The 25,170-nt window shown below is 44.2% G+C and overlaps 1 protein-coding gene across 2 annotated transcripts in view; it reads right to left on the bottom strand.

Moving 5' to 3' along the window:
- ASTN2 (astrotactin 2) overlaps positions 1 to 25,170 on the bottom strand; it is a 1,130,819-nt gene that overhangs the window by 1,066,890 nt on the left and 38,759 nt on the right. For both annotated transcript variants that reach the window (XM_029612108.1, XM_029612110.1), the window contains exon 2: positions 21,652 to 21,819. In XM_029612108.1, the coding sequence (XP_029467968.1) occupies positions 21,652 to 21,819 (168 nt within the window). The remainder of the gene's footprint in view (positions 1 to 21,651; positions 21,820 to 25,170) is intronic.

The raw sequence follows: 25,170 nt of genomic DNA, 5'->3' as shown, positions 1-25,170 counted from the left end.
TGTTATTAACGTGCCACGGTATATAAAAAATCACTAAATAAATAAATAAATAAATAAATAAATAACTAGAGATGTGCTTTGGGTAAAAATTTCATGTCGAGTTTTGTTTGGGGCCCCCCGAGGGAATTTCGTTTTTCCTGCAGTTTGGGGGTTTTTTTTCAGGGACCTCGATTTTCGGGTTAGTGCGCACTATCAGGAGTTAGCGCGCACTAATGGGAATTAGTGCTCACTAACTCCCGTTACTGTGCACTAACTCAAAAATGAATTTTTTATGAAATTTCGGAAAAATTTCAATCGTTTTTTGGTTCTCCCGAACCATTCCGAATTAGGCAATTTCGTTGACATTGCCTAATTCGGAAAAAACGATTGCACATCCCAGATTCTAACTCCCCCATCTTATTTTTTAGACTTCTAGCATTTCTGCACACAAATTTCAAATTATATATTTTGTTTGGATTAACAACCTGCTTATCAGTTGATGTTGTAATCTGGAATTTTTCTGCTCTGTCTGCTCTTTACTTAAAGGCATCTGAGCTATTTTTTCATTTATTGCAATCTATCAGGACGCCCTAACATCCTTATTTTGTTAGTATCCTTCAAAGATAGATTATTCCAAACTGAAGCATGTGCTTCTGAGTGATTATAGGCTTCCCCCATCATCTAGTTTAAAAGTGGCTCTATCTCCTTTCTAAAGGTAAGTGCCAGTAGCTTAGTTCTACTATGGTTCAGGTGAAGTCCGTCTTGCTGGAATAGGCCCCCCTTCTCCAGAATGTTCCTCAGTTCCTGGCAAATCTAAAATCCTCTTCCCTGCACCATCATTTTATCCATGCATTGAGACTCTGGAGCTCAGCTTGCTTCTGAGGTCCTGCTCATGGAATGGGAAGCATTTCTGAGAATGCAACCCTAGAGGTTCTGGATTTCAGTTTCCTACCTAAAAGCCTAAAATTTGCCTCCAGAACCTCCCTTCTGCACTTTCCTATGTCATTGGCACCCAGATGATCACACCCAGAAATCACCCAGAAATCACAACAGTCATTTCCTCCCCAGCACTCTCTAAAATCTTATTTAGGTGGTGCATGAGGTCCGCAACCTTTGCACCAAGTGGTCTTCATGCCCACCAGCCTCCCAGCTATCTACATTTCTAATGATCAAATCATCCACTAACCCTTCCCTCCTGGGCACATGGTCCTGGAGATACACACTTGGTACGAAAGAACAAGGCATCACTTGGAGGGCAAATCCTAGCTATAGGATCACTTTCTGCCACATCAAGATGATGGCTCCTGCTAAGTGATCTTATTCCTCCAAAGCAATACAAACCTATTCACAATACCTGGGGGAAGGGGTTCCCCCTTTTTTCATGACTTCACACCCCACCCCCACAACATTCCTAGCTTGGTCATTGCAGTTACAGTCGATGGCTGGGATCCATACACCAAACCTTCTTCTGGAACCTTCTGTCATGTATCCTGAATCCAGCCACTAGATGTCACCCTTGAACAATGATACTGATTCTTCCCCTCCCTCACCCTTGGAGTGGGGCTGCAGCATCCCCAGCTGACCAATGGAGATTGACCATTGGGAACGTCTGCATGGCAGAGTTCAGCACTGCCGCCAAGCAACCAGGCTAGTTATACTAATGCGACAAGGCGATAGCTAAAGCCAGAAGAATGCTGGGCTGCATAGAGAGAGGAATATCGAGTAAGAAAAGGGAAGTGATTATTCCCTTGTACAGGTCCTTGGTGAGGCCTCACCTGGAGTACTGTGTTCAGTTCTGGAGACCGTACCTTCAAAAAGACAAAGACAAGATGGAGGCGGTACAGAGAAGGGCGACCAGGAAGGTGGAGGATCTTCATCGGATGACGTACGAGGAGAGATTGAAGAATCTAAATATGTACACCCTGGAGGAAAGGAGGAGCAGAGGTGATATGATACAGACTTTCAGATACTTGAAAGGTGTTAATGATCAAAAGACAACGACAAACCTTTTCCGAAGGAAAAAAATCAGCAGAACCAGGGGTCACGATTTGAAGCTCCAGGGAGGAAGATTCAGAACCAATGTCAGGAAGTATTTCTTCACGGAGAGGGTGGTGGATGCCTGGAATGCCCTTCCGGAGGATGTGGTGAAGACCAGAACTGTGAAGGACTTCAAAGGGGCGTGGGATAAACACTGTGGATCCATAAAGTCAAGAGGCTGCCAATGAAGAGTGGGTGACTCGCCAGAATGATGGCTACTGCCTGGAGTCAATACCCTTATTAAATAAACATACACAGGCTTACGGTGACTCCAACATCGCTCTAAGCTTCAACAGCAAGAGGAAATGTGGAAAAAAGGATTCACACTCACAAAGAGGGGAGTAGCTGGCTTGTTACGGCGGTTACTACCCCAAATCAAATAAGCCTGATACTTCACTTTCAATGCATATACAGCAAAGTTCTCTGATTCAACGGCAGGGGAGAAGAAAAACTGATACTTCACACATCCAGCAGAGCTCTCTGCTTCAACGGCAGGGGAGAAGAAAAGAGGGTTCGCACTCACAAAGCGGGGAGTAGCTGGCTTGTTACGGCGGTTACTACCCCAAACCAAATGTGCCTGATACTTCACTTTCGATGCACATCCAGCATGGCTCTCTGCTTCAACGGCATGGGAGAAGACTTATACGTCACGCATATCCAGCATAGCTCCCTGCTTCAATGGCAGGGGAGAAGAAAAACAACCAATAAGGGCTAATAACATAGTCTGGGTAAAACAAATAAGCATGGGTGCAGCTTGCTTATTGCGGCGGCTACTACCCCTAACGAATCAAGCTAGATATTTCACTTGGATGCAGCTCCATCACTGCTCTCTACATTAAAGTTGGGGGTGGAAGGGAAATAGAACCAAGAGCTAAGAGAAACAGATAAGTATGAGAGAAAATATGTGTGAAGCTTGCTGGGCAGACTAGATGGGCCATTTGGTCTTCTTCTGCCGTCATTTCTATGTTTCTATGTTTCTATATGTTTCTATGCCAGGCATGAGCCAACATCTGTGACCTGAGTTACCCCCTGTTTTTTCTACTTCCCTTTTTCTTTCACATACAAACTGAGTACTGCAACAGCCTCCCATGGTAGAAAACATGACTCTTGTTTCCTTCACAGTTATATCTGAGGTTACACTTTAGGTATCTTCCTACTTACAGGTGCTGCTAATGTTACTCTAGCAGTACTCCATCTCTCATCTAGCCTATGCAATCTAGCTGTGCTTTCCTCACTGAGGACTCAATAGTGTTTTGTTTTTAAATAGGATGCTTACATTTTCTCCTTTTGCAAATGGTTGTAATATTATCGTATCCCCAATGGAGTCAGGTAGCAGGGCATTAACTCCCTATATTGTACAGATTCTCAATTTTAGTCAAAAGGACAAGAAGGGACCATTCTCAGCTTATATTTCAGACCCTACACTATAATCTGAGCCAAAAAGATGAGAAACAGTCCTGTTGTACTTAAGGCTGGTACTGTAACCTGGTGGCTACACTCAGATGCTTAAATCGACTCAGCCTGCTTTAAGTCTCATCACTTACAGAGTGACCGAGTAGTCCAGTTTCCTGGCCTGTAGCCAGCTTCTCTTTGATGTTGCTAAATCTTTTTTTTTTTTGCTTAGAGTTTTTCATCACAGGGACGCCATCGGGGCCTTTCAGCCTTCATTTGCTATGAAACTGTACAGCGCTGTATGCATATTGATGAAGCTTTTTAAATAGAAATAAAATAAATGGCAAACCAAATTAGCAGTGTTATTTAGAATGCAGCTGCAACACTTAGGAGGTAGTGAAAAAAAAAGGCCCCGCTTCCTTTGAGCAGTGATATATTTAGGATGTTCTTAGCTTTTTTCTTAGGATATTCTTAATTCATGCAGCCATTAGTTTTGTAATGACTAAATGTGAGGGATAGGGGAAGGGAGGGAGAAGGAGTGGAATCTCACATTGAGCAATGAGCAGTGTGGTCTGCGATTTGGGTCTGGGACATGCGTTCAAAGCTCCTCTCCCCTGCTACTGACTCTGTGTGAGCCTGGGCAAACCACTTTATCTTTCTGTGCCTGCAGCACTCCATTGCAAACAAGTTATTTGTCTTAATCTGGATTTCTCTGTCAATGACTTTAAAAAATTGTATAGGAGTCAGGATGGCAGTAAGCCAAATATCAGCTCTCTTCCTCCCACACAAGGTGTAACTGCCAGACCTCCTTTGGCTGGGTTTTTGTTTTTGTTTTGCTTTTTTGCACTTGTATATCACGTTTAACCAGAACACCCTATATGTTTGTTTTTTAAATAAACAATACATACAGTCCGCAAAATGACAGACTTTATTCTGAGCTTGGTTAGACCATCGGGCTACATTTTACAACTCAGGTGGGAATTTCATCCTATCATCAAGATCAGCATCGTATCAGGATGATGGGAAATATGTTTAGGATTTCAGCTCACCCCGCTGTGGTCCTAAGGCAAGTAATCTTCCACTGTACTATAGTGGCTCTTATATTCAAAATGCAGGTGTTCTTTGGGCCAAGAAAATAAAAGTAGAATACTTGATCATAATAGTTATTGGATCAACAAAAATATAAAAGTTATGGGATACAACCCTAATAGCAGTGGTTTGATTGTATCAAACTTCCAAGAAGACATTGGGGTAACTTGCACTGAGTGATCATTACAACTCAGCAGTGGTAAGATTGCATTGGGCTTCACAGAAGCCATTGAGATAACCTGCATGGAATGACCATACTTCAAACTTAAACTTAAGTGAGCATGGGGAGACCAGATGTTTTGGGCAATGGTTTTACTTGTTTTGGTGGCTGTGTAGATTGTTAGAAAACTTGATAATAAGACATTGAAGGGAACCTGGGTGTTGGATTTATTGTCAGTCTTGTAAGAATCATAGAGGAGAGCCCATAGCGATCTTTACTGAGGAAGATGTAAGGCATACACCCATGCAGAAATGATATTTAAAGGTTATAATTCGGAAGAAGTGAAACAAATCTAAGTAAACCTCAGTAAACTAAAGAGTAGCAAATCACCTGGAATAGATGGTATGCATCCCAGAGTGCTAAAAGAACTGAAAAATGAAATTGCAGGCCTATTGTTAGTAATCTGTAAACTATCATTAAAACTGGCTCTGGTACCTGAAGACTGGAGAGTGGCCAATGTGATACTGGTTGTTAAAATGGGTTCTGGGGTGATCTGGGCTACAGACCAGTGAGCCTGTCAGTGATGGGAAAAATGGATGAAACTATTACAAATAAAATTACTCTCTATGTAGATAGATATATAATTTAATGGGATAAAGTCAACATGGATTATAGCCAAGGGAGGTCTTGCCTCATGAATTTGCTACTTTTTAGAAGGCGTGAATAAACATGTGGTAAAGGTGAGCCAATTGATATAGTATATCTGGATTTTCAGAAAGCATTTGACAAAGTACCTTATGAGAGACTCTTAAGGAAATTAAAAAACCATGGGATAAGAGGAAATGTTCTATTGTGGATTGAAAACTGGTTAAAAGTTAGAAAACAGAGAGTAGGGATACATTCTCAATGGAGAAAGGTGAATAGTGGAGTGCCTCATGGTTCTGTAATAAGACTGCTACTTTTTAACATATTCATAAATGACCTAGAGATGGTAACGAGTGAAGTGATAAAATTTGTTGATGATACAAAATTATTCAAATTTGTTAAATCACAAGTGCATTGCAAGAAATTGCAAGAGGATCTTGCAAGACTGTGAGACTGGGCATCCAAATGTTAGATGACATTTTATATGGGCAAGTACAAAGTGTTGCAGGTAGGGAAGAACACCCCAAATTATAACTACACAATGCAAGGTTCCACATTGGGAGTCAACACCCAGGAAAAGGATCTAGGCCTCATCGTGGATAATATGTTGAAATCCTTTACTCAGTGTGTGGCAGCAGCCAAGAAAGCAAATAGAATGCTAGGAATTATTAGGGAAGGAATGGAGAATAAAACAGAGAATATCATAATGCCTCTGTATCGCTCCTTGGTGCGACCTTACCTTGAGTATTGTATGCAGCTCTGGTTACCGCATCTCAAAAAAGGTATAGCAGAAATAGAAAAGGTACAGAAAAGGCAAACAAAATGATAAAGTTGGTGGAATGATTCCCTAAATAGAAAGGTGTTACGACTTCAGTTTGGAGAAGAGACAGCTGAGGGAAGATATGATGGAGCTCTATAAAATAATGAATGGAGTGGAACGGGCAAATGTGAATTGGTTGTTTGCTCTTTCAAAAAGTACAAAGATTAGGGGACATTCAATGAAGTTTCTAGATGATAAATTCAAGACAAATAGGTAGAAATATTTTTTTACTTTACGCATAATTAAATACTAGAATTCGTTACCAGAGGATGTGGCAAACGTTGTTAGTGTAGCTGGGTATAAAAAAGGTTTAGACAGGTTTCTGGCAGAAAAGTCCATAAACCATTAATTAAAGTGGACTTGGGGAAATCCACTACGTATCCCTGGGATAAGTAGCTGATGTTTAGGGATCCTGCCAGGTACTTGTGACCTGGATTGGCCACTATAGAAAACAGGATGCTGAGCTTGATGGACCTTTGGTCTGACCCAGTATGGCAAATCTTATGTTCTTATGATCCCAGCCCTGATTCTGATTGTGCTGGAAGCCGAAAGGAACAAGAGCGGAAACTGCTGGGTTAAAAAAAATGGAGAGGCTATGAAAGAAAGGATAAACAGTAAACACCAAAACCATGAAAGAAGCTCTGTCTGACTCAGCATCCAATTCTGCAGAATCCACCATCCTCCCAGATATCACTAATGCCTCTGCAAGAGAAAATGGCCTGCCGCAACCTCTCTTGAAAGACATTTGTCCATTTAACATCCTTCCATTCTTCACAGTGACTGCAAAAAAGAGACACTTTTTTTTTTAAACATAACTCGGTTGACAGTTTAAACAAACAGACCATTATGAACTCCCTTTTTGTTCTGATTTGTATTTTTTTCGTGAGGCACAAGCTACGTTTAAAGATTTTTGGGCGGATTTTAAATGCCCTGCTCGCGTAAATCCGCCCATATTTACGCGAGCAGGGCCCTCGCGTGCCGGCGCACCTATTTTGCAAGGCCGCTGGCGCGCGCAGAGCCCCAGGACGTGCGTAAGTCCCGGGGTTTTTTTAAGGGGGCGTGTCGGGGGGTGTCGGGGGCGGGGCCGAATGATGCGGCATTTCGGGGGCGGGACGCGGCGTTTCGGGGGCGGGACCGGGGGAGTGGCGCCGGCCCGGGGGCATGGTCGAGGCCTCCGGACCAGCCCCCGGGTCGGATGACGGCGCGCCAGCAATCCACTGGCGCGCATAGATTTACGTCTGCTTCTAGCAGGCGTAAATTGAGGGACAAAGGTAAGGGGGGGGGTTTAGATAGGGCCGGGGGGGTGGGTTAGGTAGGGGAAGGGAGGGGAAGGTGAGGGGAGGGCGAAAGAAAGTTCCCTCCGAGGCCGCTCCGATTTCGGAGCGGCCTCGGAGGGAACGGAGGCAGGCTGTGTGGCTCGGCGCGCGCAGGCTGCCCAAAATCGGCAGCCTTGCGCGCGCCGATCCAGGATTTTATAAGATATGCACGGCTATGCGCGTATCTTATAAAATCCAGCGTACTTTTGTTTGCGCCTGCTGCGCGAACAAAAGTACGCGATCGCGCTCTTTTTTAAAATCTACCCCTTTGTGAGCTGCTCCTACTTGGTCATTTTTCACCTTGCTGAATCAAAGTAAATCAGTTCTGTGCTGATTCTTATCAGCACCCTTAATAATTATATATATATAGGGGCGGATTTTAAAAGGCGCGCGAATAGCCTACTTTTGTTTGCGCTCCAGGCGCAAACAAAAGTACGCTGGATTTTAGTAGATACGCGCGGAGCCGCGCGTATCTGCTAAAAACCTGGATCGGCGCGCGCAAGGCTATGGATTTTGTATAGCCGGCGCGCGCCGAGCCGCGCAGCCTACCCCCGTTCCCTCCAACGGAGGGAACGGGGGTAGAACTTTCCTTTGCCCTCCCCTCACCTTCCCCTCCCTTCCCCTACCTAACCCACCCGCCCGGCCCTCCCAGAGGGAGGCATAAATCCCCGCACGCCAGCGGGCCTCCTGCGCGCCGGGCCGCGACCTGGGGGTGGGTACGGAGGGCGCGGCCACGCCCACGGACCGCCCCGGGCCGTAGCCACGCCCCCGTACCCGCCCCCAAAACACTGCCGACACGCCCCCGAAACGCCGCGACGACCGGGCCCGCCCCCGACACGCCCCCGACACGCCCCCCTCGGAGAACGCCGGGACTTACGCGAGTCCCGGGGCTCTGCGCGCGCCGGTAGGCCTATGTAAAATAGGCTCACCGGCGCGCAGGGCCCTGCTCGCCTAAATCCGCCTGGTTTTGGGCGGATTTAGGCGAGCAGGGCTCTGAAAATCCGCCCCATAATGTGGAATTTGTTACTAGAGAATGTGGTGAAAGCAGTTAGCATAGATAGGTTTAAAAAAGGTTTAGACAAGTTCCATACACTGTTATTAGCCATGTAGACTTGGGAAAGCCATTGCTTATCCCTGGTGATAAGCAAGAGTATTGGATCTGTTTTTTTGGTATCCTGCTGGTAACTTATGATCTGGTCTGGCCACTGTCAGAAATAGAATACTGATATTGGTCTGACCCAGTATGGTATTTTTTATTTGTTTCTTATGTAGCATAACCAGGGCCATTAGATGGGGAGGCAAGGCAGGAACAAGTTCGGAGAGGCATTGGAAAATGGAGCAAGCTGTGTACCACCCAGCCTCATTTCATGTACTGCTCCCTGCCCATGGATGTGCAAACAGACTCCATGTGTTGGCCAATAGCAGCTCAACCTGTCGCAATGTGGAGATGATCACGGGAGCCATGCAATCAGCCTGAGAGTATAAATGTTGGGGGGAGGGAGTTGCCAATAACAAGCTTGATCCAAGGCACTGTGCTCCTATGGGGTGGGTGGGAAGGGAGGAAGAAGGTATTGTGTTTTATTTAAGGATACCCTGAGCATTGCCTCTTGATAGAAGCATTCTGAATGATGGCAGAAAAAGACCGATGGGCCCATTCAGTTTGCCCAATTGATATTCTTCCTTTCTGGTTTTTTTTACCACTTTGAGTACATTAGCATATGACTTCCCTTGCATAAACCTTCTCTCTTCCCCCAAATAATCTCTCAATTGATCACTCAACACTTTTATATAATGACAGTTGGATATCAATAATTTACTGTTATGAATATCCGACTGTCATTTCAAGATACTGCATGCATTTGTTCATGCCTATTTTGTAATACATTTTTCTGCCTATTTTTGTACTTGTAGTAGGTAGTGGTCTAGTGTTATGTGTTAGAAGTTATTAATGTTGCAGTAGAATTATACTGTATCTGATTGTTTAGAGTTAAAGGTAGTAGGCATTGCTCACATATTTTAATATGGAACATTTTTTAATTTAAAAAGTTTTTAACACCTTCACATTAGTGCATTTTTTCCATTTCAGGAATTTTTTCTGTAGTTAACATAGAGCAATTTATACATTACATATACTACCCAATAGAGATGTATATCGTGTGATCGATCGTCTTAACGATCGATTTCGGCTAGGGGGGGGAGGGAATCGAATCGTCGCGGTTTTGTTTCTGTAAATATCGTGTAAATCGTAAATCGGGGAGGGCGGGAAAACCGGCACACTAAAACATCCCTAAAACCCACCCCGACCCTTTAAAATAAAATAAATCCCCCCCCTCCCGACCCCCCCCCCAAATGTCTTAAATTACCTGGGGTCCAGTGGGGGGGTCCCATTGTGATCTTCCACTCTCGGGCCACGGGTGCATTGATAGAAAAATGGCACCGGCGCTACCTTTGCCCTGTCATATGACAGGGCAAAGGTAGCGCCAGCGCCATTTTGGTTCCTATCCCCCGACGTCACGAGCGTAGGAGATCGCTCCCGGACCCCCGCTGGACCCCCAGGGACTTTTGGCCAGCTTGGGGGGGCAAAATGGCGCCGGCCGTACGGCAACACAATTCGAGTGCAGGAGGTCGTTCCCGGACCCCCGCTGGACTTTTGGCAAGTCTTGTGGGGGTCAGGAGGCCCCCCCCAAGCTGGCCAAAAGTCCCTGGGGATCCAGGGGGGGTCCGGGAGCGATCTCCTATGCTCGTGACGTCGGTGGATAGGAACCAAAATGGCGCCGGCGCTACCTTTGCCCTGTCATATGACAGGGCAAAGGTAGCGCCGGTGCCATTTTTCTATCAATGCACCCGTGGCCCGAGAGTGGAAGATCACAATGGGACCCCCCCACTGGACCCCAGGTAATTTAAGACATTTGGGGGGGGGGGGGTTCGGGAGGGTGGTGGATTTATTTTAAAGGGTCGGGTGGGTTTTAGGGATGTTTTAGTGTGCCGGTGTGCACACTAAACATATCTGACTAACTCTGATTATGGGAGTCTGTGTTGGTAACAATGTTTATGGGAGTCTGTGTTGGTAACAATGTTTTAGTGTCATATGACAGGGCAAAGGTAGCGCCGGCGCCATTTTTCTATCAACGCACCCGTGGCCCGAGAGTGGAAGATCACAATGGGACCCCCCCACTGGACCCCAGGTAATTTAAGACATTTGGGGGGGGGGGTTCGGGAGGGTGGTGGATTTATTTTAAAGGGTCGGGGTGGGTTTTAGGGATGTTTTAGTGTGCCGGTGTGCACACTAAACATATCTGACTAACTCTGATTATGGGAGTCTGTGTTGGTAACAATGTTTATGGGAGTCTGTGTTGGTAACAATGTTTTAGTGTCATATGACAGGGCAAAGGTAGCGCCGGCGCCATTTTTCTATCAACGCACCCGTGGCCTGAGAGTGGAAGATCACAACGGGACCCCCCCCACTGGACCCCAGGTAATTTAAGACATTTGGGGGGGGGGGTTGGGGAGTCTGTGTTGGTAACAATGTTTATGGGAGTCTGTGTTGGTAACAATGTTTTAGTGTCATATGACAGGGCAAAGGTAGCGCCGGCGCCATTTTTCTATCAACGCACCCGTGGCCTGAGAGTGGAAGATCACAACGGGACCCCCCCCACTGGACCCCAGGTAATTTAAGACATTTGGGGGGGGGGGTTCGGGAGGGTGGTGGATTTATTTTAAAGGGTCGGGGTGGGTTTTAGGGATGTTTTAGTGTGCCGGTTTTCCCGCCCACCCCCTTCCCCTCCCCCTTCCCCCGATTTATGATTTTTGACGATAAATCTGGGGAATTCCTATTAAATATCCACTCTAACGATTTTTGACGATTTAAAATATATCGGACGATATTTTAAATCGTCAAAAAACGATTCACATCCCTACTACCCAACTTCTATCATTATATATACACAAAATGCATGAATACTGTACAGATTCATAGAGAATAAAGGTAAATTATCTTTGTTAGTAAATTCAGCTGTGAATCTTGTTACCAACACAGACTCCCATCGGAGCAGTCTGTGTTCAGTTATGTACACTCTTATCTACACAGTTTCTTGCTGAAGTTATATATTTCAAGAAGAACTTTTCTAAGAAGCAGATCTTTATTTTCCACAGGACTTTAAAAAGGATTTCATGTGTTCAGAGGCACAGTACTTTTACTCAGAGACTATTCATAATTAATAACTAATATTTTTGTGTAATGTTTCAAATTTTGTATAGACTAAAAAAGATAATTTACCTTTATTCTCTGTGAATCTGCACAGTTTTCTTCCATTCTTGCATTTTGTATGTACAATATTTATCCATTAGGAACACTTTCAATCAGTATAACTTCCTTTACATGTTATGTTTTACTATATATATAAAACATGTAAAAAATATGAGATCCATATTCAGTCACTGGCCAGACTGCAAAGTTAGCCAACTAAGGGCCTCATTTTCTAAAGTATCGCAGGCCTGCGATACGTTAGGAAATGAGGGGCAGGGGGCCGAAATGGGGGGCGGGCCTGCACTAGCCGGCAGCGATAGCACTGTCGCGGTGCGATCGCTGCCGGTTTCGCACCCAATAGTGCCACCATAGGAGGTGTAGCTATTGGGCGTGAACACGGACGCAAAAAGGGCCTTTTCGCGTCCGTGGCGGCTTCGCAGAGTCAGCCCCAGTGACGCCCCGACTCCTCCTCTTCCGGGGCCGACTCCGCCCCCATTTTGGTATCGCACGCGAAAAGGGACATTTCGCATGCAAAATGTCCCTTACCGCATGCGATACCTTTAGAAAATAAGGCCCTAAATGTATCTGGCTAACTTTGGAGGAATATTCAGTGATGTAGCTGCATCATTGAATATAGAGAGTATCTTAAAGATAGCTGGATAGTTTATTTGGCTAACTTTAGAACTGCTCCTTAGCATAATCAGAGTTAGTCAGATATGTTATCCAGCTAATTCTGAATATCAAAGTTAGCCAGATAACTTATCCACCTAACCTAACTCCACCCAGAAACATGCCCAGCACACCCCTACATTATCCAGCTAAATTTTAGCTGGATAATTAGATATCTGGCTATACTTTAATCAGATACGTTTCCCCAAAATATTGGAAAGTCTGCATTTAGCTGGATACCTTGTGAGTTATCTGGCTAAATGCCTCTGAATAAGGATCTCTATGTGTACAATGCTAACACTGGAAAAGGGGACTCGGGTAAAGATACTACTTTGAAACCAGAAGGTTAATCAAAAACAGTAAAAAAAAACAAACTAATTGGGACAAAAAACAAAGGAGCCTTGGAAAAAAAAATCAAAGGATGAAATGATAAGAGTCAAAAAACAGGTAAGGTAAGCTAAAGACTTTAGCTAGTATTGTTTTTTTTTTCTTTTGCTGCCTCCTTACTCTGTGTATTTCCTTCCAAGTGCTGGGGCAGAGGAAGAAAGGAAGATATCAACGGCAGCCGCCTGTAATTAGAGTGCAGGGGCTGAGCATTATTTAGTGAACAGAACCCTTTTCAAAGCCCCCATTTCCTAAGCAAGGCACGGATGAGTGGCTTCAGTGTTTGCTACATCTTCTGTAGAAAGCAGGCACAATGCTCTGCCTTTCTGGGTGAGCTGCCTTTAATAAAGTTGATAGAATCTCAATTGTAAGCGACATTCCCCTTTCAGTGCCTGAATGCAATGGATCACTGCGGTTACAATAACAGCCTGATAAGGCTTCATGTTAGTGTTGTTACGGGAATCACAGCTTACACAGGGGTTGCGTTGCCCTCTTCCTCTCGCAGGCAGCCTGCATCATAGCCAAAGATGGGGGCAGGATGAAAGTATTCTTCTTCACTTAGGGATATCCTAAGCAGTGCTTCCTGTGTCAGCACAGGCAGATATGGATCTGCTCTCAATAATATGATGACTCAGGCTCCTTTTCTCCTCCAATACGTTCTTAACTTTACACTGCAGTTACTGGGGAAAGCAGATATGAACTTTATAATGGTTAATAGGGGTGTGCATTCGTTTTCAACGAATTGGGAATCCGCAACGTATATGTCCCTATTTGTTGTATTTGTGGGGTCACGAAACATATGGCGAACCCCCACGAATACAATGTATCTAATGAATAAACCCCCACCCTCCTGACCCCCCCAAGACTTACTAAAAGTCCCTGGTGGTCCAGCGGGGGTCCTGGCGTGATCTCCTGCACTCGGGCTGTTGGCCGATAGCCTTTGCCCTCACTATGTCACAGGGGCTACTGGTGCCATTGGTCAGCCCCGTCACATGGTAAGAGCAATGGATGGCCGGCGCCTAAATCCCCCTCGCCCCTCTCCGCCCCCGGCCCGCCCCTGGCCCACCCACTCCCCACCCATTATTTCAAGCCCCAGGACATACGTGCGTACCGGGGCTTGTGCGTATCGCCGAGCCTATGCAAAATAGGCTTGGCGCACACAGGAGGTTTTTAAAAGGATTATGAGTGTAACCCTTTTAAAATCCACCCCTATTTGTAAAGTATGTTCTCTCGTTCTTTGGAAAACATCTTTAGTCAGTCATCTCCTTTGTGCCTATAGGAATCATGCTTGGTATCTGGAGCTTTGTGATACTTGTGGTGGACCTGGCATCAAAAATCTTGAATGGGGGGTGAATGTGGTCTGTTCATGATAGCATTCAGTTTTGGCATTGCAGAACTGACCAGGCCTTGGCTATGCATGATTTAAACAAACATTAAATGTTAGCCAGTCAATATCCTCCAATTGAACAGAGGATCCAGTATAAAACTGTACTCTTAGATGCTAACTTTCAACCTGCCACGTATCTGGTGCAGGTGCATGTCCAGATACGTGGCCATTTTATAACATGCATCCATATAAGTGCAAGAAATTAATAATTCCTGGTTCATTCTTTTAAGGTTATTTTCTTTTTTATTTGTTATTTCGGCAAAATAAATAAATAAAAAAAGAAAAAAGAAAAAAAGAAAATAACCTTAAAAGAATGAACCAGGAATTATTAATTTCTTGCACTTATATGGATGCTGATTATTGAGAGTGCAAGCAACGCTTCTGTGTGAATTTTATAACATGTACACATGTTATAAAATAGCTTGAATGTGCGCATATGTGCACCCAATTTTAAGTGGGCGTGCACCTATCTGCGTATATCTGGCTTCTACCGCATAAGTTGGAGAATTTTAAAAGGGTCGTGCTATGTGCATCCACGATATTCCCAGTTTCACCAGTTCATCCACCAGTTCGCTCAGTTAACAGCTAGGTCCTCCAAACTCCCCTGGTTTAATAATATAACTCCTCGCCAGTTATCCCAGACCCTTTAAACCCCTGAGATATGGCTCTTTTATTTTTTAACTTGTACCTTGTCCACAGCAGAAGTAAACTTATGTGCTGGGCGCATGCCCAGGAGTGTAAGGATTTCTGTGCACATCTCTTGGCTATGCCCTGAAATGCCCACACCCCACCCCTTTTTGAAAACTTTTATGATGTGAACACAGTGGGAGATACGCGCCTATCTGGGCGGCTTTTAAAACTCGGTTGGTGTGTGCCATCGCCAAACTGATGCAAGCTCTAGGCTTTTAAAATGTACCTTTTAGCTCATAAGATGCTTATACTGGACTCCTTTCCTTGCATTAACCAGCTCCTCCATGTTTGCAATCCGGGTCAAAATCTGAGATCCTCACAGAGAGGTTTATTAGATGCCCCTTTGATCTGTCAGGTCTATCTTGTTGAATCACAAAAGAGACTTTTCTTTTTTGCTGGATTAATGTTTTAGAACTCTTTGCTGTCTGAGTTGCAAACCACTGATTGCACAAAAACCTTTAAAAATGTATTAAAGAAGACTCATCTTTTCTGGCACACATTTGACTGTTAAATCTTATGAGGACGTGTCCTATTGTTTTATGTTATTCTGATTGTTTGTTTTAACTATATATATGTTTTAACTGTAAGTTGCCTAGAGATGTGCATAGGTGGCACAAATTTCTTTTAAATAAATAAAACCCTCTCCACTGAAAGCTGCTTAATTTCAGCATACTCCTGTAGTCTTCTACCAACAGTTCTAATCAGCTGCCCACAAGTTTTTTAAAGTTGCTGGAACTTCAGCTTCTGATTCAGACTGTCTAGAAACAGTTGCTATGAGCATACTTTCTAAAATAGAAATTAACTGTCAGAGCTAGTCAGAGGTTTGAGAACTGCCATTCTAGCCTGGGCACAATGTGATAGGCAAAATCTTGGCTCCACCAGTGGTTCAAGTTGAGCCTGGTGGGTACCCTTTAGAATTATTGTGGGTTCCTACATGCTTGCGTGGTAGGAGTACCCTAGGGTGGGAGAGATCTGGAATCAAATCAAGATGGAGATACTTCAGATTGTATGGGTGGAGGTTGGTATGTCGCCCTTGCTTTGCTTAATGGGGCAATGGGGTGACTATGGTCTTACTACAGCAAAGCGGATTCTGGTAGACCATATGATACAAGCCGGTAGGTTTACCATAGCTACTTTATGGAAATCTACTTCCACGCTAGGCTCTTGGCGAAGATAGGTTCATGAAATAGCTTTGGTGGAAAAGCTAACATGTATGCTTCGTAGTCAATCAAAACTACATGACAAGATTTGGACACCTTTTTGGGCATACTGGGTAGAACTGTGACTGGAAGGGAGATATGGACATATGACTGAAATGTAAGAAGGCAATGCATGGCATTGTAATATATATTATATTTTGCGTCTGGAAGGATATTGCATTAGTATCATAATGGGGAAGAGTTGGGGAAGTGAAGCTGTATCATTCATGTGATAATGATGGTTATGGTTATGTTTGTGATAGTTGAAAAATTAAAATAAACAGTTAAAAAAAAAAGTACAGTGTAAATACTGAAAGTGCCCCTCAAATCCTAAGCAACATCAGATCTTGCTATTCTGAGAGCCTGATGCAAATGTGAGGAGGGGCAGCCTAGCTATACTAGGCTACATCAGATACAAATTAGACCAAGGCTTTCTAAATATGTCCCAGGGCCCATACAGCCAGTCAGGTTTTAAGGATGTCCACAATGAATATGCAAGAGATAACTTTGCATTTACTGTGAGGTCCATATTTAGTAAGCCAACGGACAGACAAGTTATCCAATTAAAGTTAGCAGATAGCCTCTCCTAGATATTCAGCAGGATAAATGTCCCACTGGATATACTCACCTAAAGTTATCCTGCTACAATCCTAACCAGGATGTCGACTGTTGGGGTAGTTTCTTTGTTGGTGGAGGGCTGAATAAAACTGATGTTTGCCTGTCGGCATATGCTGTATATTTGGGGTTTTTTGTTAGTTTCCGTTCTCCTTCCTCTATTTTCTCAGCTAAAGTTTTTCTTTTTGTAATTTACTTTAGGCATGTGTAGCTGGCAAGATCTTTCTTTCAGGAGATATTGATTTCCTGTTGTATTGTAAAATGTTAACAATAACATTAAAAGAACCTAGCCACATATGTTTGAATATAACCAGTTAGGTTTTGAAGTTATCTGGCTCTGTGTGGCTGGATAACTTGCTGATAAAATGGATATCTTTACAGATAATCTGGTTAAATAGCACTGTAAAATAAAAAAAATAAAAAAATCTAAAGTGGGCTGAATCCTTCCCCCTCAATTTCATAAATGGCCCTTCTGGATTGTGCAAACCACACTCCTAAAGCCCTCCTAAAAGTAAAAATAATGTCGCAGGGTCCACAGGTCGAGCCCACTCCCACCCTTCCTCTACCTACAATCTCTATGTCCCAGGCTGCCCCCTCACCTCCCCCGCAACTCTAAAATCCCCAGCTGGGAGAAAAGTATGCAATCACCCACGCCCAGACCATTCAGCACAGCTCTGACAAGTGCAGCGCTGGATGCTAAGCCACCCGCAGTTTACACTTCTAGCCGAACACTACTGGAAGAGTAAACTGCGGAGAGCTTATGCTTCCAGTGCTGCTTCTGACAGGACAAGTTCGGGAAGCCCTGAACTAGACAAAAAGTAGCGATGGGAAGAATGACATTTTGGAGCCAGCCATTTCAAGTGCCCACAAAAAAGGGACATGTAAAATATAAGCTGGACGCTTTCCATGATAAGATCTTTGAACAAGAATGTTTCAATGGCAAGTCACATTAGAGAGCATCTCCTGGGAGTTGAGTACCCACTTCAAAGGTTCAAAGTAGGATTTTCTCAACATGGAATGATGGCTGTGAGAACTGAGAAAGAAGGAAAAAACAGTTAAGGGCTACCTTAAGCATGTACCCATTTCCTTTCCAATTTGACTTTAGACTTGCGTGGGGCACAATAAAAATATATCAAGCCTCACTCATGCACCACTGTATCCTTCTTCATTTATCTCTTCTACACCATTTCTTTCTATCCTGTTAATGATGAGTTAATGGGCAGAACAAGGCATGCACATCTTGGAAGAAAAAAATGGAGAGAAGCCCAGAGTATCGTGTCTGCCTGGAATTCTCTGCCGGCTCCAGTTGCGATGACAAGCTTTTAAGGCCACAAAGTCTTTGATGAAAAAGAAGGTGGTGAGGCCTCACCTGGAGTACTGTGTTTAGTTCTGGAGCCCGTATCTCAAAAGAGATAGAGACAGGATGGAGGCGGTCCAGAGAAGGGCGACCAAAATGGTGTGGGGTCAGTAACAGAAAATCCTATGAGGAGAGACTGAAGGATATGAATATGTATCCCCTTGAAGAGAGGAGGCACAGGGGTGATATGATACAGACCTTCACATATCTGAAAATGTTTAATGATGTGCAAACATCAAACCTTTCCCATTGGAAAGAAATCAGTAGAACTAGGGGTCACGAAATGAAACTCCAAGGAGGACGCCTCAGAACCAACGTCAGAAAATATTTCTTCATGGAGAGGGTGGTGGATGCCTGGAATGCCCTTCCAGAGGAGGTGGTGAAAACCAAAGCAATGAAGGAATTCAAAAGGGTGTGGGATAAATACTGTGGAATCCTAAAGGCTAAAGGATGGAAATGAAGAAAAGAGAGCATGGAGTAACTTGATGGTGCGGCCTTGAGGATTACCCTTAACCAATAAGCCTTGATACTGTAGATACATTATTCCATCATTGCTCTCTACTTCAACGACACAGGGAATAGGGGAATTGGATTCATTCAGCAATCGAGGGCCCAACTTTTATGTACTGGGGAAATAAGTATGGGGGTAACTTGCTGATGTGAAGGTTACTATCCTTAAATAAAAAGACTTGTTACTGTGATGTAACTCAACATTGCTCTCTGTTTCAACAGCAAGGCATAACAGGGAATTGGATTCAACAGCAATCAACGACGGCTAGTGTGGGAAACTGATAAGCATTGGGGGGGGGGGGGGGGTAATGGAAAACTGGATTCAAACAGCAACCAAAGAGGGCCCTGACTTTTATGGTCTGGGAAATATTTAAGCATGGGGTAACCTATACAGCACATGCTTACTGGGCAGATTGGATAGACCATTTGGTCCTTTTCTGCCATCATTTTTATGTTTCTATGCTACAAATATTACATGCTCTCATTTGAAATATTAAGAATCTTTCTCTGCAGCTCACCAAGCAGTGGCAATACCTAGATTCATATATTCAAACCTCTCATCCAAGAAAACAATCAAAGAGGATTTCTTTGCACTCAGGGAAAACATCTTAAGTTCTGGTTCCATGGGTACGAGGAGATAACAAAATAACAAGTTTCCACTTATGCTTTTCCAAGAACTACCAAAGTCAAATTTATGTCCCTGGGACCTAGAGCTTGCACACCATTACAGCAAAAGCGACAATTCCTACTGCAGGTCATTCTTTTCAAAGCACTGACAAGGTCTACATATTCCCAATGCCAGAATAAATATGGAAAGCTCTGAAGAAAGAAGAGAAATAGCAAACTCTCAGAAGCTAATTTTCAAGGGGTTTATGTGTCTAAGTTTGAGATTTAGGCACCTAATTTTTCAAAAAGCCTTAGTTCAGGGACGTGGTGAAAATGGGCACCTAAAAAGTGGTGGGGCCAGGGCAAGGAAAGTGCTGATTTCTAGCACTAGCAGGCAGATGCAATATTGGCGTGCTTTAAACATGCACGCAATCTCCCTTAACGCGCGCTGATCCACCTCTATGGGGCACCCAATGCAAAATGAAAATGGGCTGTGGCTGTAAAAAGGAGGCGCTAGGGGAAATTGTGCACCCCTAGCGCCTCCTCGGCAGCAGGCGCCTGGGAGTGGTGGCTGTCAGCCAGTTAGGAAAATGCTGAATTTTAGAGCATCCCTTTTCCTAACCTGACTGTTGGCACCTTTTTTTTTCTTTTTTTAAAAATGTTTTTCAGGACATTCTAATTTTTTGTTCCTCCGACTTAATATCGCCATGATATTAAGTCAGAGGAAGTACAGAAAAGCAGAAAATACTTTTTGGGCTTGTCCAAAATTAACGCCTGCTTGGGGCAGGCGTTAATTCTGGCGAGTAAAAATGTGCGCGTATGGTGCACATTTGTTTTTTTTCATCGGGGAGAATAGATGATAGCCTCGTCAACATGCATTTGCATGGGATGAGCGCGCGATTGTACGCGTATTTTGTATGTGCTAACCCCCGTTTTACATCGGGGGTTATGGATCCGTGGGTTGAGCCGTGCCCTGAGCCAGCACTCGGTATTGCATCAGGCTATAGGTGCCTAACTGAAACACCCTCGATTAGTGAGCGAACAGCAATCCTAAAATTAAGGGACCTCAGTTTTAGGTCCCTAAGTTAATTTGAATTTTCAGCCTAGAAATCAGGCAGTTAAGTCAGGCATTCAGTTCTCTTCCAAAATTGACCTGGCGAGGAGAACAAAAGAACGAGAAGCTAGAGAAAGTCACGTCAAGATGTTTTTGAAGACTGGCCAAGGAGAGAAATTGCATCCATGTTCATTCTCTTTTCTTCATTCACAATGTGGAACATGGGAGAGAGAGAACAGGATTCAGGAAAGGATTTCTTTTTCTTTTAAATGTTGGCAATACTGCTGTTTAATTAAACATGAAGGGGTGTGAATTGTTATGAAACTGCCCACACACCACAGAAGTAAACGCAGCAGGCACGGGCTAAGTGCTGTAAAATTACAAGGTATGTATAGTGTTCATAACCAGCCCAGCCTTTAAGTGTCTCAACAGAAATTAAAACAAGATTTTAAAATTGTTATCATTTGTCTTTTTGGTGTGTTAATAGCAGCAACAGAAGTAGGGGTGTAAAAGAAAGCAGAAATCAAAGATACCAAAATATTTAGACCAATGTGACCCATTCCCAGTCAGTGGAGGACTTGCTTTATTCAGGTTATTTTATCGGTTGTGCTGAGCCTTACAATCCGCAGCAATCAGAATACTGCATTGTCATTACTGGCAGAAAACACTTGGCCAGATGGGGGTCAAACGTTATGCACTTTCAAAGAAGGGAACAATCCCTGTTCAGAGGTAGGGGACTGGTCCCTTCCTTGATGATGAAATGGAAAAATGAACCTGTAAAACAGCACCCTCTACCCGTAGCAGTAAAACTGCAAGATTAGAGCAGGTAAGCGCTTGCCTCTTTCTGCTGACTGATTTGGGGGGGGGGGGGGGGGAAGGGTTGGGGGTGGCCACCTGGATAGGCTGGGGGGGAGTGGTGGATGGAGGAGGTATGTTTATGTGTGTATTGGGGATTTGCAGCCATCTTTTTCCTTTGCTGAGCTGCTGGGATATGAGGGTGACATATTGGAGATACTAGCATTTTTTTTATCTCCATCCAGCTGCCAGGGTGGGAGGAAGATCAGGGCTCAGACTGGGAGCCAGGGCAGTCAGCTAAAACAAAAGAAAAGGAAACAAAAAAAAAAAACCAAATAGAAAACAAAACAAAATTATTAGAAAATGAAATGAAATAGTTTTCCATGTACCTGCCCTATTTTACACCATTCCAGAAAACTCTGGAAGAATCCATTTGAGCATAGTCACGTGACCTATGAGTGACGACGGTGAACTGTTTGTCTTCACAGACAAATCCAATTTCAGTTTGAAACCCAAAATTCTTAATTCATAGTCTAGTGTGGCTGTATGAATCCTGTTTATGGTATGACTGGTACTGTCTTTAGTAATCTCCAGATTTATACCATTTTTCATGTAGGCCATACCTTTGCTTCCTCCCCCTTTCCTTACTTTGCCCCAAACATAGCAGGTTTTCAGCTTGGCCCTTTGCTTTGGTTACCTACCGGTCTCCTGATCACAGAGCTGCTCACAGGCATCCGTGGTCCTCTGTCCACAAAGATCTCTCACCCATGGAGCCGTGGAGTTTATCTGGTAATAAAGAGATAGCTTGGCGGGATTCAGCCAGTCAGACACGTCCAGGTAACTCCCCTCACTCACGACAAAACTGCTCCCTGTAGGCCAACAAAAAAACAACGCAACATTATTATCTTTACTTCACCTTAAGACTTGAGGAAGATGCAGAAAAAGACTGGAGAGGTAAATACAGCATATGTTGCAGGAAGAGTCCCACAAACGGAAAGAGAAGGAGAAATTCACAAAGGAGAGAAGCTTGGTATATCTAGAGAGAATAAAAAAAGAAGTCCAGCAGATAGAAATGGAAAGTGAGATGGTACACAGCATACAGTAATAAGTTAAAAGCGAGAGAGAAAGGGAAGGCATAAAGAGAGACACTGCAAGAAAGAGAAAGAGGAATAATGGGAGAAGATAAGAGAAATAGTAGGAGAAGGCATGCTTGAAGAACAGAAAGGAAGAGAAAGAAAGGGAGGTGAGGAAAAATAGATTTGTATGCTGGACTGCAGGAAGCAGAGAAGTGATAGAACGTGATTTGCAGGCAACACTGGCAGGTAAGCAGCTTGCTGTGTCTTCTGTGTGCAGCAGATTCTGGTTTTGGACTTTAGTACCTGAACATGGGAACTGGATGACTGGATGGCTGGATCGGGTATCAGACTAAGAAATATATTTACAGGTCTGTTATTAGGAGAGTTTGTGGACTGACCACAATGGTACTGACTCATCAGTCACTTGGGGAACTCCGATAATCGGGTCTGTCCTCAGTGATTCACAGGGTACAAGCAATACTGGGACTAAGAATCGTGTATCAGTGTCTTTCTTTCAAATCCCTAGTAGGAGGGTTCTCCATAAGGAGGAAGAGTAAACATCCTAAGCCAATGACGTTAACTGCCTGTCTCTTTAGTGAGTGCTAATAAACAAGCTGAACACAAAACTGATGTTCCAGCACAACTTTAATGATAAAATAGTTCAATCATGAAACTTATTGCTTGGTACAAGACCCTTTCAGATAATTTCCATAAAAAATGCAAAATGATAAATCCCCCAGGGGCCTTTCTTTATCCTGGACTAGAATGTGAAGCCTCCCTGGGAAATCTTTGAAAACATGCAGTCCTCGTCCCAATTTACATCCCCGATCAAATATCTAGGATCCTGAACCCTCAAACCTTTCGTCTCCTCTCCTGTGTATCTTGTGGGCACCTCCTTATCCTTTTGCTGCAGCTGAGCACCCAGAATGGCTCACATGCTCCCTCTTTCACACGCATGCCTCCTCTCACACGCAAATGCTCAGACACACACACACACACACACACAGCGTCTGCTTAAACACATACACACACACACTCAGATGCTCAGACGCACACACACACACACACACACACTGCGTCTGCTTAAACACTTACACACACACACACACTCAGATGCTCAGACACCCACACACACTCCACTTCTGCTCAGACACCCAAACATACATACATACATGCTCCGGTACCCACACACACATACATGCTCCTCCTCCTCCTCTTTGCCGCACAGCCCTCCGCCGCCGCATTTTCGCTGTGTGGTGGGTTGGGAACCACCACATGGCCCTGCAACTCTCTCCTCTTCACCACTGCAGCCCTGCGGCTTCTCCTCTTCTTTGCGGCACAGCGGTGGCAGCAACTCACTTAATTCGGTTGCAGCCCTGAGGCCGCTGCCCCCTCCAGGCTGCCACCCTGTGCAAGTGCACAGCTTGCACAGTGGGTTGCGCTGGTCCTGCTCCTATTCATAAATATTTTAGAGGGCACCTGACTACAGATTTCACATCTGCTACAGCTGTCATAATTTTAATTTTTTAAACTTATAGTTATGGAAACATTTCAGTTATATTTAAAGATGTATCAAGAGGCACTCTCCCATAATTTAACCAATACTAGTCTACTATAAAAACAAGCATCTCAACACACATCCGGCTCCTGGCATGTTCAGTGTTACTCTGACAGTCTTTTTATATATTATTTTGGCAACTCATGTATAGATTGACATGCCTGTCGAGTTTTCTTTATTTTTGAATTCTCTGTTTATTATTTAAAAAAAAGAGATTACAGCAAATGTACTAATACATCATTATAATATAGTCAAATGACAGAGTTACTAACAAATAACATTTTAAACTAGTAAACATTCAAACGTAACATTCTCTATCATAAGACTAAAATAAGGAAATAGAAGTGTTTACTAGGGGTGTGCATTCGTTTTGAACTTAAATGTAAAACGCTACTTTTTTTTTTTTTTAACTTAAAAAAGTGATGAGGCGAAAACGATCGGATTTCCAACTTATTCAACATAGCTATGTTGAATATGTTGGAAATCGCGATTGTTGATCCAAAATAAAAATTTAAACCCCTCACCTTCCTTAATCCCCCCCCCAAAGACTTACCACAACTCCCTGGTGGTCCAGCGAGGAGTCAGGACACTATTTCTGCCATTTCTGAACTCCTTTGCGAGGAGCACGTGACGTCAGCGCCACGTCGGAGTGACGCAGCGTCACGTGATTCCCCGCGGGTTCGCTCCGGGACCCTCGTTCGACCCAAAAGGAACTTTTGGCCAGCTTGGGGGGGCCTCCTGACACCCCCAAGCTGGCCAAAAGTTCCTTTTGGGTCGAACGAGGGTCCCGGAGCGAACCCGCGGGGAATCACGTGACGCCGCGTCACTCCGACGTGGCACCGACGTCACGTGATTCCCCGCGGGTTCGCTCCGGGACCCTCGTTCGACCCAAAAGGAACTTTGGCCAGCTTGGGGGTGTCAGGAGGCCCCCCCAAGCTGGCCAAAAGTTCCTTTTGGCTGGAGCGAACCCACGGGGAATCACGTGACGCCGCGTCACTCCGACGTGGCGCCGACGTCACGTGATTCCCCGCGGGTTCGCTCCGGGACACTCGTTCGACCCAAAAGGAACTTTTGGCCAGCTTGTGGGTGTCAGGAGGCCCCCCCAAGCTGGCCAAAAGTTCCTTTTGGGTCGAACGAGGGCCCCGGAGCGAACCCGCGGGGAATCACGTGACGCCGACGTCACGTGCTCCTTGCAAAGGAGGTCAGAAATGGCGTCCTGACCCCGCTGGACCACCAGGGAGTTTTGGTAAGTCTTGGGGGGGGGATTAAGGAGGGTGAGGGGTTTAAATTTTTATTTGCACGTATGGACATAGACTCAACTTATGGAATTCTCCATATGTCCATATTGACCGCAAATGGGACCCCCTTTCGACTTATGGACTTATGAACATAAACTTTTGCTCTGCACATCCCTAGTGTTTACCCCTCTTTAATAGAACGGCGCTATAAGGAACAAATATTTTAAAAAGTAATTATGCATTATTAGTCCCCTAATAAATTCTCTATACCGGTCCTTAAACTGCAAGAAGATCTTTTAAAACGTCCAGGTCTGTAAACAAGTAGTTATTACTATTTAATTTTATGAT

Source organism: Rhinatrema bivittatum, chromosome 8, assembly GCF_901001135.1.
Source record: "Rhinatrema bivittatum chromosome 8, aRhiBiv1.1, whole genome shotgun sequence".
Classification (NCBI taxonomy): domain Eukaryota; kingdom Metazoa; phylum Chordata; class Amphibia; order Gymnophiona; family Rhinatrematidae; genus Rhinatrema; species Rhinatrema bivittatum.
Note: the sequence above shows the minus strand (reverse complement) of the source record. Positions and strands in the feature narration are given on the sequence as shown.